Below are 21,138 nucleotides of genomic sequence, written 5' to 3' on the forward strand. Positions count from 1 at the left end.
GTACAGATTCGTCTCGATTATCGTCTGGTTTCTTCTACACGATTATTGTCCAGGCCTTACCCCCACCACTGGAGAGGGGAGGCCGTGGAACTTATCAAATGCATACTTTTGTTGAAATGAATTTACGAAGATCTGAAGCATTTCTACCTATATGATTATTGTCCCGGCGCGGACCCGAGTTTGGGACAATAATCGAGAGCAATCTGTAGAAGGTTCTTATTTCAAAACGCACAAAGATAAGGTAACGAAAAAGATAGAAACGAGGTCTACCAGCGTGGAAAGACTTTTCTCGATCAGAGCAGAGTCGCGAGCGGAAGTGATCGTTCTCCGCGGATCTCTCACCGGAGAAATATGCGCGGAATGAGAATCGTGACTCTGACATCTGAAAGATAGCTTCCCGGGCCCTGGCCTGGGCATGTTCGTTTTCGTCCCGGAGCGCAAGACACGAGGCGTTCATTACCGGTCCCGGAGCGGGTTCGTGACACGTCACGGGTATCTCAATGTGAAGTTCGCAACACGATCGAGGGCGAATTCCAACGGACTTTCACCGGCGCAACAGCCGAAGGACGGGGGCCCATCGTCGTAAACCCCGGCTGGCGCAGCGTTCGCGGCTTAGCGCCATTGTTGCGCTCGCTCGTGTTCCCTGCGCCGGGACCGAGCGCACGGGAACGATTCTCGGTCACGCCGATCCGACATTCCCGGTTCCCCTTCCCTTCGTAAAAATTCATTCTCCCGATCGCTTTCTTTGCGGGAGGACGCGGTTCCGAGAACGGAATGCCAGCGCCGAGAGTGCCTCGAAAGTTTTAGAGAACGCGATTTATGGCATTCGAGCCTTGGTACCCGGGCGAGCCGAACGGACCTCTAGAGAGGTGTTCCGTGTTTTTTTTTTCGTGGTGGAGGAGAGGGAATCGTGCCTGCCGTGAAAAGCTTCGAAATCTAGTAGGTTGCTCGGAAATTAATGCAGGTTTTATGTTTGTGTTATATCGAACCATTTTTCAAACAATAATGAATTTTGTAAAGTATATAAAATTATACTTCAATTTGCAGCTTATTTTGTGCTCTTTTTTTTCTATGCTATTTGTATGGAATGTTAATTGCGTTTTGGTTGTGTTTCATGTTCATTGTGATTGAAGGAAAGATGTCCAACTAAGAATTTTGATAAATTCATTTTTGCAAGGCTATACTCGGCTGCATTACAGAGATGTTTTAATATAGTTTAGGGTTGAGGCAGTGTTAATGAATGCACTGTTCAATGTTGGTTTCAAAACTTTTGTCGTGATGAATTTAAATTTGAAGATGAGCAGTATTACGGACGTACGTCTGCCATTAATGACAATTCAACGATTGACTCGTTTCTCGTTGGCGAAATGTACAGATTCTAATGCTGCATAGTTTGTTTAATAAAGTTCGTTTTAAGCAGAGATATGTAATATTAAAAATAAATATTGAAACGCTGCATTAAGTTTGGGATAATCTAATAGTACCAGTAATTAGTCAAGAATAGACTGAATTCGAGCACTCTCTAGACTAAATTCGCGTTCAGAAGACGTGACAAAGTAATATCGTACTCTTGTACTCCATTGTAGATGGTACCGAGTAGCTAACCGAGCAATTTTTCACGTTCACAAATACAACATCTTTTGCAATCTATCTCTGTCGAGTGTACCGAGAGAGTACAAAGGCAACGGCGTGCAGATCGAACTTGATCCCAACACTAATTTCAAATAATACGCTCCGTACAACCATTCAGTCCGCCGCTAAGCCCCGTTCAAGGTGAACAATTCACCGCCGACCAATATTTTTCAATCGGTGTTGTCTCACTTACCTGCGTTGAGATTTTCAGCCTCGGCCTCGTCGAAGTTCGCGATTCGATTCCCGTCGTCTACCTCGTCATTCCTTACTGCAACAGAACAATCGAACGAAAGGGAATCAGAAAATGAAGTTGTGAAAACGATGCAGGAATCTTACACATACAAGGGGATATCAAAAAGTTATAGGAAAATTTTAAGGAAAGATATTTTATGAATCAGAGAAGATTTATTTCTCCACGTATGATCCTTCGTTATCAATGCAATTTTACATCCTATATTTCCACCTCTCCAAACCTTGCTTGTAGAAAGAAAGATTCTTTGATCTGAACCAATTTGTAACAGCTTGTTTTACAACTTCAGATGATTCTTAGCGAAAAGGAAAAAGTCTGAAGGAGTCATATCAGGACTGTAAGATGGTCACTCGTTTTCTAATCAAGTTTCATTAAAAAGTTTCATGCTTGCATCTTGAAATTCAGATTTTCCAATATCTAAAAACCAACTTTTCGAAAATACCGGTATTATATCGGTATTATACCGGTATATTCGATTGAATCTTCGCCCTATATAACCCTACAGAAATAGAAAATATACCGGTATTTATTTCGGTTTTCGGTTTATATATCAGTTTTGGTATAGCTTCGATAGCATAATACCGGTATCAAAATTATACCGGTTTAACACTAAACCTACCACGATCGGTTTTGCCGTTCTAATTCCTATCTCTTCGAAGGGTTCGGTATGTTTACTATTAAATTACAAATAGGGACATCGACTTTAGTGTATATCGCGCGAAGAAAACTGGCCGCAAAACGATCGCGTTTTCCACAAGTTTTCCGTGCCTTGCGACGATTCAGCCAGCGAGGGTATCGCTGCTGGGTGACGTTTCAATTAAGAAAAATTGCGAGTCGGTCGCAGAAACGTGAAACGCTCGTGCACAAACGGGGTCCGAATAGCGATAATGAGAGTCCCTCCGGGGTATATAATAGTAGGCTGGTCTCTTGGGGCTAGTGGACACAGCTGCACGGTTGACTCCAGTTGACCCGTCGCTTTATTAAACATCCAGATACAACGCACCGAGAGAGAGAGAGACTCTGGCCTGCTCCGGGAGCCTGGTGGGTACTGGGGACACGCGTCGAGTGTGGCTATGCGTGTAACGGCAAGATTAACGCCACAGCCACGACCAACCGTGGTGTGCTTTCTGTTTCCTCCTGCGTGTTAAGGACAGCCCATTTCCGTATGCAGGACACACCATTACCACCCATTCAGCAATAAACGGAATACATATACGCGGAAGACTATACGGGCTACGGTGCCTCGACCATTCTTCGTTCAATCTATCCCTCTTTCTCTCTTTCTGTCTCTTGTTCCCAAGCGGCGACCTTGATCGTTTAATGAATGTTGTGGCCCCGGTACAGATCCATATCTCGAGACACGGTACGTCGCGAGCGTGTTCCCTTCTCGAACAGCTAACAAACCTTTGAACCCTGGATCGGTATTAATTAATCTCAACGGTGGCCTATCTATCTCTCTTGTTTCAGCGTGATCGATCGGCCGGTCGGCCGCGATCTTTAGATCCTACGGGGTGGATTGCGATCCTTGGGATCGACCAGACGGTGAGAATAGATCTCCGGTGTTTGGTCTTGAAGAGCAAGAATGTATGGTTGATCGAGCACGGGGAATATATGTGTTGAGTGTGTGTGTGTGTGTGTGTTATTTGTGGAATCTTTAATAGAGGCGGGAGCGTCACGTATGGTCGGATCAGATAGTTTAACCCATTGGTTGGCGACCACTCACCATCGGGTGTTGAGGAAAATTTTGCTATTTAGGTTTTTAGAAGTAAGCAAAATCAAGGTGAACGGAGTGTACGCTGAGTTTTCACTGTGATAAATATTGTGATGAAAAAAAGGATGTTAAACTTTAGGGGCTCTAACCTCTTCTACCCTCCCTTCTTCCTCCTTTTTTTGTGATCGAAAAGTGATTTTTCTAACCTTTTTGCACTGGAAGATTCAGTAAGAAGTGAATAAGTTATGGCTTTTGCGATAAAGATTTATAAATCGTTATTAATTAAAAGTTCATGCGCTGATTTTATTATACAGGGTGTTTAAAAAAAAGGGTCTGAGGCCATGGGCGAAATCAGGTTATCAGGGGGGGGGGGCAAAAATATTAACACATCGGCTGCCACAGTGAAAAATGCTGTACGTAATCAGACACACTTAATTTTATTTTTAAAGTCATTAGCCGTTGAAAATGCATGCGTTTTGTTAATAGAGGCTTGTTGGTCGTATTTCAAATTACAATGCAATATTAAATATTATGCAAAAATTTTGTAACTCTTGGAAGAGAGGGAAGGGCAAAATCCTCAACAATTTACAGACCTGCAAAATCGAAAATGATCATTTTCCGACTTTGGACAATGTTACCCTGACTAACAAGTGAAAATTTCCCCAACTTATGGTACAATACGTTTTCGAAGCTGTGATTCCGTGTCAATGTTTCTTACTCCCATCGACAACGTCCTCAGAATCCAATCTTTCGTTTGTTCCATTACACCGTCATCTGCGTCGTTTCACTCAAGTCAGTCGAATTACACCGCATCAACGGCGCGAAAATCGCGTACACCGTATCGCTCGTGCGCGGCGAGCCTTGATTGCACATATCGCGTCTGAAATTACGCAATCGAGGTATGCACTTCCATCTTTAGCCTAACAGCCGGTAATCTAACCGTGAAGCGAAAGTGTACTCATTGCACGGCTTTCTGTGCGTCCGTGCACAGTGAACCAAATGACGATTCTAACTGGAAAAAACTCATAATTCGTAAACTAATAAAGATACGGAAAAATTATTTCTACAAAAGCTTTTTGGTACAGAGAGACACGTTATATAGTGTACAAAGTTTTTCTGTAAGTGCAATGGTGTGAAAAATTTTAAGGTCACTTTAATGGTTTAATATGGACTAATATACTTATTTATTAATCATATGATAGAATTTTTTGAGACGAATTTAACGAGATACAATACGATGCATTTCCATTTCAAAGAAGGTCGTAAATTAATGAGAACTCAAGAACCAGATCAACGCGACTTTCGTTGTACAATGTCATTTTGTATAACGTGTACGTTTGTTTGACCGTTGCCAAACAGTGCTACTGTGGGCCATTCCATAAAATAAAAAATTATTTCAATTACGAAATGATTTCCTAATACAATAAATTGGATCCAGCATATGGATCCAGATTTAGTTTTTTAGTAATTTTTCGAGGGAATACTATAATTTCGGAACAGAAAACGTAGAGATCTACTTCAGACCAATAAAACTACGGATCCTTGCTGACAAAAGTTAGTTATTGAACGGAGGTATAATTTGACACACTTTTAAACCGAATGTTGCACTTGCAATACTAGGTATTAAAATGTTAAAAACCAGGCCAATGCCGAGGAGCCTTCGAACACTCATCGAGGATTTACTGTATCATCATCGATGTGTCACTGACTCACCGTGTTTCCAACAAAACCACCGTTTTCGCCGACGGTGGGTGGACAACAACGGACGGACTAGGCCGGCCCTCTGCGGTGCATTCTTCGACGGGAAACGCTTTCGCGGAGCTAGCAGATTAAACCGAGCGATATCAGCCGCTTTACGAGTTCTTGCTGGGGCATCGTAAACCTCTGAACGGCAAACCGTGCCGCGTCCAGTCGAGTCGCGCACGGCACGCTTAAACGCGCGATGATCGACGCAAACGCGTAGCTTTAATCGACCGTTAAAATTCCATGTCCGTTTCAATTTTACGGGCCGTTTAGTCGGTAGCAAAGCGGTGGTCAAGGGTTGCCGGTGTTTGCGAATTTGCAAAAATTTACGGACTCGCCGCGACAAACCGCGAAGAGGATCGCGGCGATAACTTCGTTCCACGTGACGACGAATTCGGTGAAGGAGCATCTACACCGACGAGCAAACTCGACTTCCGCTAGGGGAAAAAGTGGCGTAGGGTAAGGGCCTCCTACCACTTGGTAAATTTATTTCAAGACATAAATGTTAAAATGCATGGTAATTTGGCATAAATTTCAGAAACTTCCGAATTCAAATGGTAGTAGAAAGCATTTTCCCTGCGCCATTTTTTTCCCTAGTGGAAGCAGAGTTTGCTCGTGAGGGTACATCGACGAGCAAACTCGACTTCCGCTAGGGGAAAAAATGGCGTAGGGTAAGGGCCTCCTACCACTTGGTAAATTTATATCAAGACATAAATGTTAAAATGCATGGTAATTTGGCATAAATTTCAGAAACTTCCGAATTCAAATGGTAGTAGAAAGCTTTTTCCCTACGCCATTTTTTTCCCTAGTGGAAGCAGAGTTTGCTCGTGAGGGTACATCGACGAGCAAACTTGACTTCCCCTAGGGGAAAAAATGGCGTAGGATAAGGGCCTCTACCACTTGGTAAATTTATTTCAAGATATAAATGTTAAAATGCATGGTAATTTGGCATCAATTTCAGAAACTTCCGAATTCAAATGGTAGTAGAAAGCATTTTCCCTGCGCCATTTTTTTCCCTAGTGGAAGCAGAGTTTGCTCGTGAGGGTACATCGACGAGAACACTCGACTTCCGCTAAAGGAAAAAGTGGCGTTGGAGAAGGGCCTCCTGAAATTTGGTATCGGGAATTATTGAAATTTATGCCAAATTACCATTCGATTTAACATATATTTCAAGTACTGAGACAAATGTTAAATTGAACATTAATTTAAGATTAAGTTCAATAATTTCCGATACCAAGTGGTAGGAGGCCCTTACACCTACATTGCTTTTTCCCCTAGAGGAAGCCGAGTTTGCTCGTGGGTGTACCCTCGCTTCTAAGTTCCTAAGTTTTAGAGAGCCATTATTTTCCATGTCCACCTTATTGTTGCCAAAATTTAAAAAAAACCTCTACCTGGTGGAGGACTTCAGGACTTGAATGACTTAAAAACTCCCGAAAAGTTTTTTTTCAGACGACCTAAAAACAACCAGTTCCACGCTGGAACAAGTACGTACAGTTAAACAGAAATTATATTAACAAAATTACACAGTAATATAGACAAAAATGAATAAGATAATAAATATATAACACAATTTCCAAAACTTTGGAAACACCCCTTATATTTCGCGGAGATAAGCGAATTCATTATGTAGATAAAAAGTTTCGAATAACGAATGAAACATAAAAACAAGTATTTCGTCATTTATAACCGTTTAAGCAGGCAAATTCCAATTTTCAATAGAATAATACCTCTTCTCGAATGAGTCGGCATTTGATAAACAATCATTTCATCCAGTTAACCGTTTAAAGCTCAGAGTCTCCCTTAAATACTGCAGTTTCTACGTATTATTCGGCTAAAATTCTGCCCAACTCTGGTATTTCGAGACGACCGCATTTTTCACCGCGATCGAACACGGGAAGAGTCTCTCGACGAAAGGACCGGGCCGGGAAGTTGACATTAAGGGGGTCCGGTGTGGCGAAGGGACCGAACGGAGAACCGCGAGGGAGAAGGAGAGAGAACCAGTCCGTGAGAGGCGGCGAACAGGAAGAGGACACGGAGGGGTGGGGGAGCATTGAAGGAGAGCGAGCGAGAGGGAGTCGGAAGGAAGATGGGAGGTAGGTAGGGAGGGCTGGGAGAAGATGTGGAAAGAGAGAAAAGGGAACAACGAAAACTAAGAAGAGTGGTTCTCCTCTCCCCGGTCTAAGAGGTTGGGAGCGGGTGGCCTTGAGCAGGTCATCACCTCCGGCTGCGGTGCTGATGCTGCCCGCGCGCTGGACCATCTTAACTTCTTCTTCTTCTTACTCCTTGAACCCTTCTCTTCTCCTCCGGTCACCTCCTCTTCGCCAACCTCTTCTGGCCTTCTCCTTCCGTTGCTCATCGCAGTTTCATCTTCTTCTTCTTCTTTCTCCTTCTGTCGTGCTCTCTTTGTCTCCTCCTTTCCCTCTTTGGTCCACTCTTTCTGTATTCCTCTCTCTCTCTCTGCACGCTCTTTACACTTTTCCACGGACCTCCACCGTGCAGCGCGCAGAACAATCCGTCCGAGCTAACTCCGCGGCGACCAAACGGATTCACCGGCGCGGACGAAGGTCCTCCGTCGCTGGTACCGAGAACTCGACGAGAATTCCCGAGATTTCAGGCTTTCCGTGACCTGTCCCAATTTATTTCGATTCTTCGACTGATTAATTGAAATCTGAGACTTTTGGGGAATATGGTATTGGTTAACAAGTTAGCGCCTAAGAATTGCCTAAGCAGTAAAAATGTAAAGTGTTCTGACCCATAAACTGTTATAAAACTCATTAAAATGTCATAACTAGACTGCGGATTACAGTAAATCCTCCATGAGTATTCCAAGGCTCCTCGGCACTGACAAGAAGAGGTCCCCACTGTAATGCTCACTTTTTAACGAGATTTAGTACAGTGATAGATCATAGAATTCTGAAGTCAATGATATTTGTCTCAGCCGTATATGACCATTAGTTTACGAAATATTTAATGTTCAGTGCCTAGGGGTCTTCGAACACTCATCGATGATTTACTGCAGCGGTGGGCGAAGTTGGCTCCCAGTAGCTAAAACCAGTCCTCAGCACCGTTCGTCGTTATCATGGGTCAACGGAGACCTCTCATTGTTCCAACGCTCCTACAGTAGACTCGCGTTAAAGTAACGCTACCGGGGCTGAAGCGCCGCCTAATCCTGGAAACGATACTTTAACGTGAGCCAATGGCATAAAAATCTCGTGGCAGCTCGTTAGATCCTCCAATTCTCGGCTACAGAAGGCGACCGAAGTAGGGTGCACGCACGTGTGTCAGTTATGTGTGCAATCTGGCGTGTTATTAACGCTACTTTAACGCGAGCCTACTGTATTTGGGATGTCCAAACGTCGATAGAATTTCTTCAAAAACGGCGCAGCTTACACCTTCGATTCTGACAAGCAATAACAGTTCTCATGTCGACCTCCTAGGATTACATAGAAGACTATCTAGACCACGTGCTTTAGAAGTCACGATAATCCCATGAAGAACCACTTGGTGAAGTTCCAACGGAAACGCAAGAGATGGACGTTGTTCCCCGAGAAAGGAGGCGTTACCGATCGCGGAACCACTGGATTTGCAATCGGTGGAATTGAAATTCCTCGCTGCGTGTCGCGTCGCGGGGCATTCCTCAAACTGGTCGTCAACATTCGCCGTATGGATATATCCCCAGGTACCGTTTCGACGTCTTCTCTCCCCTCCAAAAAGAAGCCTTTAAACATTCGAACCTGACGGTCGACTGCAACGAGCCCCACTGCGAATCGACAAGAATTTCTTTAATTCCTCAGCTCCACCTGAATCCAATTTGACAATACGTGGATCATCTGAGGCTCTCAACGGAGGTGTAATAACACGCGTGTGAATCGGACGTGTCGTGTTGTGGTTACGAAAGACGATCCCCGCACGGAACATCCAGGAACCTCTGAACCACGCAATCCTTCAACCGTTTTTGTTTCTTTTTTTTTTTCAATGTTAATGCTGCACAAGTTCCTCGTTCAAACCGACACGATAATTCGACTAATTGCAGGGGTCTCGAGACCGACCACAAGGAGACCCGGAACGGGAATCACGCAAATCGAGTTTGACAAAGTGGATCGTCCTGGTAACGCCCCCCTCCCTATCCGAACGACGTAATGGTGGACGCGTGGCCTCAGCCGCGGAGGCGACCGTTTCGGTGAAATCCGCTCGGGCGATCGGAGAGGACCGGCTCGCAGTCGACTTAAGTGAATGAGAAAGATAAACATAATAATTACGAGAAATTGCGGGCTGCCGCTGAAAACGGCACACCCGGTGCCGAGTACAGGCCGTGGCCAGAGGACGAACTCCGGGGACCTATCGACCGCGTTCCATTGGCGTTCAATTAAATCTGGCTGTCAATGGCTTTCCGGTTTTGTAAGGTAAAAAGAAGGTACTATGGAAATTGCGTGCAATGAAATATTTCGAAGATCGTGTGCTCGCGTTAAGTTGTTCGGGACTAATTGGAAGATGTGTCTTGGTCGAATTGCTCGAGGCGCGGCTTCAACCGGAAGTCCTCGTGAGGGTGCTCCAGTCTTGGACGACTACGTAAATTGGTGTGATAATGGCCGTACTTTGGTCTCACGGGTACCGTTTGTAATTCTCTATAGATTATTAGAATATTCTGGGACTTATGTTGCTACTAATTATTCGTAAATGTTACGACTGAAAAAAACTCGGGGGAGGTTGCCGAATTTAGACCATCGCATAGGTTGGAGCATTACTGTAACTTGTTATGCAAATTTCGTCGTATGATAGATATTATGGGTATGATAGTGGTGATTGGAAAGTGGTTGTAATCTGCATTAACTAATTTAGTGTATAAGCAAGACATATTGTCTATCATTGGGGCAAATTGTTTACACATATTAAGTTAGAATAATAGTTCAACCTAGGCGCTGTTCCAAATTCAACAACCTTCATCTAATATTTTAGAAAAATATTATTTGTATTAAGCTAGAAATCTACGTTAGAAGTATTTATGATGGTCAGATTTAAAATAATTACAATAAATCCTCGATGGTTGTTTGAAGGTTCCTTGACACAAACAAGGAGAGGCCTTCAGGTGCAACATTGACTTCTCAATGAGGTCTGTAAAGGGACAGAGCATGGAATTCTGAAACTAATGATGTTTGTTTCAGCCTTATATGGGCATTACTTTATAAAATATTTAATGTTTAGTGCCGAAAAGTGTTCGAACACTCATCGAGGATTAACTGTATTCAGCACAACCTGCCGTGCTGTATGTGTGTGTTGCGTGAATGTAAATCTTGCTTCTTTATCTGTATATTTTAGTTCCATAGCTTTTATTTCGAATAGAATGAAGAGCATTAATTAATTCATTTTTATAAAGTAATTCCATAAACTATAGCAAAATATGGTAACTGACGCTCTAATACTATTCATTACCATGGTAACAATCGCCTTTGCTAGCGTTCGTTACAACATAACAAACCGTTCGTTTGTAACATTCTGATTGTAATAATAAAAAAATATTCGCTCTAACATTCGTTCGTTATAGCGTACCGCACTGTAATATTACATAATTCCGTATAATATATTGTTATAATAAATCTCTCAAGAGATTTTAAATAAATTCAGCCCAACCCTGACACCTGTCCACCTGTTCCCTGTTTGGTCTCGAACGATCCACTTTTCCGATACACGCCATTACTTTCCGGCTCGTTGAACCTCAAACATCGTCGCGTGGGATTGTTTAATCGCAGGCCCATTCCGGCCCGAGGAAAGTACCGATGCGTGCGCCTCGAGAGCACACACCGTGTTCCGGTAAAAGCGTGTGTATTACGCTTGCAACGTAATTCCCATAATGCAATTCTGCGGTATGGAATTACCGGGCGTAACACGGTCACGAATCGACGGGATCGTTCTCTCGATTATTAGCTAGCGATTAATTAGCACAGATTCAATTACACCCACCATTACTCGGATAATTGTGGAACGGTGTGCGATTGAAAGACATATCGACGATTAATGTCTACCCCGAGATGGAAACCCCTGTAAAATCCGCTGTTCAATTGCCACTCGTGTCCATCGATAGAAAATAACGACCAGTGTTTGTTATCGAAAGTGGTGCGATCCTAATCGTTACGACGTGATCGCAACGATCTAACCACAAGCCTGTAGGCAATCATTGCCTCGGATGCATCGTCGAGAATCTTTCCCGCGGTTTTTCAAGCCACGCTGCCCCGAGGCACAGTTATGAACAATACGAAGCTCGAGATTTCGGTAACGGTAAGGATACAAAAGGCGAACGACTTACAGAGACGGGGGGGTGTACGATTTGTCGATCACGCGATGGCCTCGACCCAGTAACTCTCTCATTCGACGTTCTGGCCCCTGAGGTTGCAGATCGAAATGTTTTTCGGCCTCTCCTCGAACACGATCCCGATCGCCCAGGGCGTCTCGTAACAGTATTTGTTCAGGGTGATCCTTGAAACTGGTTTCAGGTTCGTTAATGGTCGGACACTCCATTTAAAGGCGTTGTGTCCCCCGATCTTTAACGTGACGTCGTTTCATCGTCGTTCAACGAGTATCGATTCGATGACGGTCGTGGTTACAGCGATTAATACGAGGACTTTCCATCGGTCGCGATGGAAATTATCGTGTATCGACGCTTCCGAAATCCACCGCGGAATCGGTTCTCGCCGCGAGGTAATCGCTGGTTATTACGCGCGCGCGCACACGCTCGATCGTACGGGCACGCGATACACGCACGACACGGTGAAAATAAATAAACGGTCTACCGATCGTTCACGCGCGACTAACCGAGTCTATGTAACTCGCGAGAGTTACTGGGACCGAGTAGTTGACGCCTGCCAGATAACACGGTGACTGCACCACCGACGAACACGTATCTTGGTAGGGTAAACCGAGGCGAATCGAATCATTTTTTGTTTATAGTACAAAAAATAATAGTCAAAGTTTAGACAGCTAATTATGTATTATACATTCGCAATTACTACACATTTAACTTGAACATTAATAATAAAAAAATTAAAAAAACTTAAGAATCTTTCTTTTGCAAACAAAAAACGAAAAACTGAGAAATATTCGATTCGCCTTCAAAGTTGGGGTGAATTGGATAATCCAGAAATTTTTGAACAAACTGAAATTTTCATAAAAAATGTCTTTAAATTAATTTAAAATAATATTATTTAATTCTCGTGATATTATTCTTCGCAGACATTGCACTGTATCCGATCAACGCTTGCACTTTTGGAGAGGACACGATCACCACGTGATGTATTTCTCGAGATCATTTAACTTTTCTTAATGACCTTTTTTCCATCCTCTACAGTTTTAACGTTATGGCTTGTTCCATTTGCGTAGGGCACCCTGTATACAGGGCGTCCTCCCTATCGTGAGCATCTTAAATATCTCACTTACTTTAACTTCGACACATTTTTGCACTAATCCCTCTACCATACTTGCTTTATTATTTAAATTTACTTCCTTAGATTTCTGGACTTTCCGAACTCAAGGTCAAATGAAGGTCACACACACATACAGGTCACTTGGATTAGTCTTGATCTCAACTATTTACACCACGACGATAAAAATATCTAGTCCCATTTAAAAAAACACCGATAACCTAGAAAATTCCAAAAATATGACCTCGAAAAAAATTGTTTGTTTATCAAACTATTTGTCCCTTCCAATCAAACAACATTGTCCCCTCACATTTTTTTGGTCTTTCCAAAATAAATGAGATATCGAAGGTGCTCACGTTAGGTGGGACACCCTGTATATGTATGTAAATACGTGTCATGCGGGAATTTAATATGTACAGGCTCGTGGCCACGCGGAGATGATGCGTCCAATGAATGAGCTAATTGTGCCGCCTTTCACGGCCCGAACACCGTATCTCTTTTATTCCCGCGAGTCGGTCGCTCCGGCTCCGACGTGATTCCTCCCCCGTGGATACGCCGATTGCGAAATCGGCACTGGGAGAAAAACACATTCGAGAGACGATAACGACGGGAGAACGGAACTGGGACACCTTTTCGTTCCATATGGCGTGGTCGTGAAATTTGGTGAGAGCAGAACGTGTTTTGTATTTCAAGTATTTGGACAAGAATATCGATATACAGGGTGTTGATAAAAATATGGGCCACTTTTACAGAATGGATTCATTGTAAGGTTTCGTTTCTGAGTTATTAATTGTTAAAAAAAAAACGAGAAGCTTATACACGGACACGATCGATATTTTAGTTAAATTTAAGACATTCGAAAATGTTCCGTCACAGACTACGTTATTCAGTGGAATATCCTTGTGCTTTTGATGAAAAATTAATAATACACAAAACAGAATGACTGACATAAAATGTAAGTGAATATTGCAAAACACATTCTGCTTATATCTAAGAAAGTATGCTGATTTGGAAATCGGAGAGTCCCACAATAGTGACGTTGGTAGTGAACGTGTTGATGAACGAAATAATATTTTTTTGCTGGTAAGAGAATTGCAATTAATTATCGATATTATCTTCTTGAGAGATAAAACGGCATAATATTTACAGCACGTTGCATCTGGCTACATCTATGGAACCCGCTTATCAGAAATATTCTTCCACCAACTAGGTATATCGCAAGTGCTGTTTAGATTTTGAAGGTCGTAACATCGATTGCAGATATAGTACAAGTGTATGCGTAATTGTACAAAACAACTATGACATGTCGGCTATTTAGTATCTCTAATATACACGATACTATCTCTACTATATATCAAAATGCTGTTACATAACAAATTGTTATATAACATGTTTCTATAACTTGTTACAAGATTATACTTTTGTACTTGTCTGTAACAAGTTTCTATAACATATCGCATCTCATTATTCAATAATAACGTCACACTTGGTGCATAACATATAACTTACTACAAAAATGTTACATAACATTTTTCTTTCCGTTTTTCTAACAAGTTTTATAACTTTGCAACATAACGTTTTACGCTCTATAGTGTACACGCAGCTTTAGACTTTTGTCCGCCCCTGCAGATCTGCCAGTTTGCCTATGGATCATCTTCTAACAGAATTGGCGTGTTCCATCGAACACTAAATGTAACGACGCGCTGAACACAGCGAAGGATGCATTTACCGCCATCGAATAAAATTCTGCAGGGAAAGAAATCAATCGGAAGGACGTGCCCTCTCGGGGAGGTTTGTACCGGCCGCCAGGGCAATCAAGCGTGTGCCTGATTTCTCGCAGAAACAACTACGGGGACGGCAAATAGTCCGTGGAGGCAGGTGTAGCCCATCTGCACTGTCAGCTGCCAGCGTACGAAGCCCTTGGCGTGGTCTACCCTTGAGATTCGAAAAATATCGTGTGTTCGCGAGTGCAAGCGAGCCGAGGCGAGCGAACGGACCGAGGCAAGACGAGCGAACTCGGAGCGAACGGCAGCTGTTCGCCGCGCTTTTCTGTGGGTGGCGAGTGAAAGTGCAGCTTCGAGGCCAATGCGGGCGACAAATTGAATTTTTCTTTCTTTTGTTTTTTACAACAGCATCCTGCGGGTAAATCTGTCCGACTGAAATCACGTGAATTCACCGGGGGCCCAGAGGTTCTTAACTTTCGAACGAAATCGATGCAATCACTGTGTCCGACTTAACCCTGAATACACGTACCACATTTTTCTGCGATTTAATCGACCCATATGAGATACCCCAATCTCCTGTTAATACCTTTTGCAAACTTTTGTCTCGGTTTATTAACCCTTTTGCGGTCGTGGCGCGCCGAGGCATAGGTTCCCTACTGGTTCGAATTATTTTCAGACTTTTTTTCTATTATTTTGGGATTTTTTACGGTTATAGAAAATAAAGTTTGTTTTTAGTACGTTGAATTACAATGTTTACTGTACAGTCTTTTATAGTATGATATCTCTCGAAACAGTTTTTCATATATGGACTCGGTTTTCGCTTCATTTCTTCTTAACTTTCTTTTAGATATTTTGAGGTGATATTTTGTAGAATTATATAACAAAGTGAAAAAATAATAAACAAAAAGTTTCCTACTATTAGAATATTATTATTAACTGTTCTGCAGCAGAAAAGAGACTAAATAAACAGGCTTTCCAAACATCAGAAGGAACCATTATATTGTTTCTGCCTCATTTGCCTTCGACAATCCACATTGAGCTTGTAAATAAACAAACACAGTACAGGCCGCCTTACGACTGTAAAGGGCTAAAATTACTTAAAATCCTTCAGAAGAATTGTTCGAACTCGGAACAGGGTCAAGTTTGGCTAATAATGCATTACCTTTCGCGTGCCAGAGATGCCAACCATTTAATACAGTACAAAAAGAAAGTATAATGACAAACTATATATCTGTATTTAAATTCAAGCAATCTCCTGCACCTATAAAATTCGAGTAAAGTATTACATATAAAAGTTACTATCTATGAGATCACAGAGACTCCAATATTAAGTTCTACTTGGACCTATGTACGTTTTCACCTTTCTTCAGCTTCTCATGCAACAATACCAATTAAATGAGCTTCAACAAGAACCTACCAACCGATCGAAAATTGGTTCATCCGGAGACCAAACAGTGTTAAACTGCTTTCAGTCACAATCAACCACAATCGTTGTCTAACTCAATCTAACTCTGGCTCGAATCTACATTTTTCCCAGGCTATTTCTAGCTTCCCTTGCGAAATTATCGGTCGACGTGTCTGGACCACGGGACGCATCCGACTCGAGACCTCAGAATGTGAACGTCCCCCGGTTCGAAGCACGTCACTGGCGTCTAGTTGGTGCCCGTTTTTCGTCCCCGTGGCCGAGAGCTTTTTCGACGATCCGAACGGAAGCGCCTCGGTCCGGGGGGGAGATAGGTCTTTTTTTACCCGCGAAGCTGCGCGCGGTACGGTCTCTAATGTCCCACATCCTGCCCCGCTGAAAGTGTTCTCGAGTCGTTGCATACACGCGCGAGAGCGGGACGTCGTGGAAGATCGTGATTTCGAGGCTGCTAATCGGTCGTTGCCCACGACGTGGTCGGAAACGGTTTTCCTTTCGATCGTACATTTTACACGGCACACACGCGTATCTATATATCGGCAATGACGCGACTAATTTCGTGACTCAGGTCTGTCGATCGCCGTGGATGATTCACCGTTTCGATCTCATCGCGAAATCCGTCGGGGACAGGTTTCTGACATTCTAATTCGCCGCCTGGATCGAACGTTTCGCTCGATCGGAATTTTTGCAATTCATCGGGGGACAAGTTGCGCGATATCGCGGTTAAGACACATTCACAGCCGGCGGTTTTGAGGGTATTATACCCAAAAAATTATAGTTAATTACCACAGGGTTCTGTTATTTGAGCTGTTCGTTTGCCGAAGTGATTGAGTTCGGGAGAATTATCAAAGACATTTATGTTAGATATAAGATTGGCATTTACAAGTGGAATTACTAGTGATTAAGCCCATGGAAACTATCAAAGAAATTTATGTTAAATGTATAAAGGGAATTTATAAATGGATTATACAAGTGATTAAGTCCATGAAAATTGTCTGATATTTATGTTAAATATACGAATGGCATTTACAAGTGGAATATACAAGCGATTAAGTTCATGAAAATTATCTAAGACATTTATGTTAAATGTACAAAGGGAATTTACAAGTGGAATATACAAGTGATTAAGTCCACGAAAAGTATCAAAGAAATTTATCTTAAATATACAAATGACATTATAGATAGTCCTTAAATCTTAGCTTACTTCAACTTATGGGCAACACGACCCTTGGCTAAACACTGATTACATTTATTAAACAGGAATTTCACGGAACTCTATATGGCCAGCATAATTGCATAAATAGATTACTCACCAACCTGAACCTGTATAGCGATCAGCTTCACTTTTTTTGGTTCCCTCTACACCTTGAGGCGTAATATGATCTCAGTACTCTCTAGATAACTACTCTCGTTTTCTTTTCTTTTCATTCTACACTTTTCCGTCCTGTAGATGTACACCAAAGGGCTTATTGCTCATTAAATAAATAAATAATAATAATAAAAAGTTCAAAAAGTGGAGTCAGCCACTTTGGTCTCTGGACTATAATGGACTATATCTACTCTTACAACGATAATTAAAATGTTCCAATGCATTTTCTCGGACCTTCTACAACATTTCTTGTAATATTTATAAATTTCTATATCTTCAAAAGTTTGTGACGTTTCGCAATCCGACAGAAATAGATACACATTTATCGTCTAGGTAGTTCCAGCGTTCAAAATATAACGGAGTTAAAATTCACGTTCCCAAAACATTGAACAGCTTTAGCTAGTTATTATATAGAATAAAATATTTAACCTCAAAAATTGAAAACCAAGACAATGATCATCTTGCCACAGAAAAACGGGCGATGAATGCTACAGATTTTTCAATGACGTATGTTACTGACACTCAACTGGAAACTTTAAAATGACGTAAAACTACGTTACTGGCAGTCATGCAAAGACTTTAAAATGAGCGTAGGACTACGTTGCCGGCTAGGAATATGTTAACATTCGAGCGCCGTTCGTTCGTCTCGTCAGCGCGCAAGATCGATCTCAGACGGTAGCGACCGATTTCTGGTAATAAATATTTTCATCGAGTCGCTCCCGTTATCCTTATTATTTTCGTTACGCGAATCGAACCTCGAGTTTGCTCGCGCCTCGGTTCGCTGTTTAGCATCGGAATGCGAGCTCCGCGAGACGTAATTCGCGCGTACGCCACTTAAACCCAACCAGTTGAGCAAATAGATCGCCGGGTCGTCACGGTGAAGTAAATATTTAAATACCTTCTCGTGTCACGAATCGAGCGTTTCCCGTGGACACATTCGGTAGCTGCGGTTAATGGGAATGGGTAACACGATCCCCTCCGGGTCGCTTCTAATATCTCCCTGATCGTTCACAATCTTCGACGATGACGGGAGCTACGATGTATCGTTTCTTGGCCAGCGATCGATGAACGGAGACAGACACATCGGAAAAAGCCGGTGTCACGAGACGAAAATTGCCAGTCACAATTACGTTGCACTAGGATCCTTTACTTTTCCGACAGCTCCATCGATGTCCTCGCGTCTGAACTGACTCGGTATCATTGATTTATCGATCCTCTGTTCATAGTTTATGGATCCTTGAATCGAAAAAGTGGCAGGATTTCAGTCGAGATATCTGCAAATCGTTGGATAGTCCTGTTGATTGATCGTCTTTGTAAACACGCGTAAAGTTCGAAATATTAAAAACCGTTGAACAAACGACGTCACGCGAGATGAACGAATTAGTTGTATTACGGGTAGAGGATATAATCCGTTTGATTGGAAACTCGATGGAAATAGTACTTTTGACAAATCGGAGGCAACGCGCCGAGAGGCGAGACAGCCCGCGGGAACCTCGGAACGTTTTGACTCGGAGCGTCGAGAGGAGACTGGCGAACGCCTTTCTGCCTCTGCCTGGGACATCGCTGGGCATCCCTTTCCACCAATGACGAGGCTTCCTTACTGGTCCCACGGAGAGACCGAGGTACCTTTACTCTTGATAGGTTACCTTCGAGTTAACTCGATAGGATCGTAAACGTGCGCCTGCATATAAATCAAGGAAGTGTTCGGGTGAGCACTCGGCGGATATGCTTCTCATCGATCCGTGGATTAAATTGTTTTTTTTTTCGTTTCTTTTTCGTCGAAATATTCTTGCTGGCTCTGTAGATTATACGGCGGTTCGGCGACAATTTTTTATCTTGTACCAATATAAGATACCGAACCGTTTATATTGAAAGTGGTGCCGGTTCACCTTTCCTCGTCTGTTTATCTGCAATTTAGTTATATTTATTTATAATTCGAGGAACCGTATCATCGATTTCCTCGAAATTGGACCTACACAATTTTTCAAATAAACCACTCGTATATGTGAAGATCTGCGAGTGTAAAGCGTGGAAACGTTCTTGCCTTGAACACGAAAGGTCCGGTACTTTTGCAAAAACTAGAAATTCTATTTTTATTAACATTATGAATGCGTGAATATTAATTTGTTTTCGTGGCGATTTGACGTAACTGATTGTATAGAGGGAAATTTAGATACTGTAATATAAACTCATCATTTGAAGAATATGAATCTTAATTCTCATTGAAAGTTTATCATAAATTCAATTACGTTCCAATTCCTCTAAATAACGACGAATAAGAATTTAGAATAGATATTTTCTCGGAATCCATAGGATGAAATGACGGTGAAGCTCGTAATAATTTCGTCATGCGAAGAATTACCAAATGTTTTTCCGTAGAATTGCATAAACACCGAATAGATGTATGCAATAATTGCAGAAGTACTTAATTTCCCTCAGGCCATAGGAGGTGTCGGAACTGGAAACAACTCAGGAAGCCCTAACCGAGAGCTTATCAGGACTCTCTTAGTCCCGGTGGACTTTAAAGGACATTGCGGGTCCTCAGGGAATACCTGGAAATTCTTGAAGGATTTTACGGTCCTCTGGGAAGCCCTCGCAATCCTTGAAGATCCTATGGGAGTTCTGGTGGCCCTTTAAGGCCTTTGGAAGTCCTCTGGGATCTCAGAATGTCCTTCACAGGCCTTCAGAATCCTCTGTGACTTCTGTTAACTCTCCGAGTTTCTTGGGGGACCTCTGCGGATACCTGAAAGTTCTATGTAGACCTCGAGGTTCCTCTGAGAATCCCTCGGAGCCTTCGAGAATCGTGAAGATCACTAAAGGTTTTGTAAATACTTTCGGGGTCTTCTGCGCATACCTTTGGGGATCCCTGGAACTTCTTAAACACTTTGCCGGTACGTGTAAGGCCCCTAGAGACTATTCAAAGATTCTGAATTTTTGCACGTCCCAATAAAGAAATGGGTGCAGCAACAAGAAACAACTGCTATATGGACATAGTAAATGCATGTACCAAACGCTGGAACTTGTTGTCTTCTAGAATTCAATTCACGACAGGTAAAAATGATAATAACGACGAAAATATAAGCGTCCTTAAAGGCACAGTCATTCAAACGGAGAACATTAACCCCGCAAGTAGAATAGTATTCGAAGGATGGATGCACCAGTAAAGGAACACGTACCAGTGTATGAACATTGTATATAAAAATAAATAAATTAAGCTTTTAAAATAAGCGAACAATCTAATTTCGATATGCCAGTATTTATTAATATTATCATTTGCAATCCGACTTTAATAGCTCAAGTCTCATTTCGACACAAAGTGTTCATTGGTGCGTTTACCTTATGTACCGGACGACCAATCAGATGCCAGGTCGGAAGGGGCAGAACGAGTCAGCCCTGTGGATATCGATTCATAACGATATATCGATCGCGCGAAACAATTATTGCCGGTAGACCTGGCTGTGCAATCTTTGACACAGGTCAGAAGTGTATCGGATCGGTTTAGAATGTATATACTCTCTCTATCCACGTGCGAGTTCCGGCGGACAAAAGGAACATCTTTTCACGACGGCGTTATTGTCCGCGGAACGAACGCGCGAGATCGAACCTCGATAATCCATTACGATGGCCGCGGGGCGTCGAGCACGCACAATGCTTCTCGATCCGCCGAATGGAAAAAAAGTATATTCCGAGTTACACGGTATTCCGACCTTGTGTCCTCTTCCTTCGTTGATCACACGTGACCCGTGGCATCTTCTTTTTGTTCGCGATGGACCACGGCGGCTCGTCCTATCGAAAGGTTCATCTGCCCTCTCGTGATTTTGGAGAGAACGTTCACCTCGCGAAAAACACGAGGACCGGCAGCGCCACTGTGTTCACG

At 42.6% G+C, this 21,138-nt stretch overlaps 1 protein-coding gene across 1 annotated transcript in view; it reads right to left on the reverse strand.

Annotated features, from left to right (window-relative positions):
- LOC107187771 overlaps window positions 1–21,138 on the reverse strand; it is a 73,388-nt gene that overhangs the window by 26,329 nt on the left and 25,921 nt on the right. The window contains exon 6 of the mRNA XM_015575945.1: window positions 1,826–1,900. Coding sequence (XP_015431431.1) covers window positions 1,826–1,900 — 75 coding nt within the window. The remainder of the gene's footprint in view (window positions 1–1,825; window positions 1,901–21,138) is intronic.

This window comes from Dufourea novaeangliae, unplaced genomic scaffold, assembly GCF_001272555.1.
Source record: "Dufourea novaeangliae isolate 0120121106 unplaced genomic scaffold, ASM127255v1 scaffold16, whole genome shotgun sequence".
Classification (NCBI taxonomy): Eukaryota; Metazoa; Arthropoda; class Insecta; order Hymenoptera; family Halictidae; genus Dufourea; species Dufourea novaeangliae.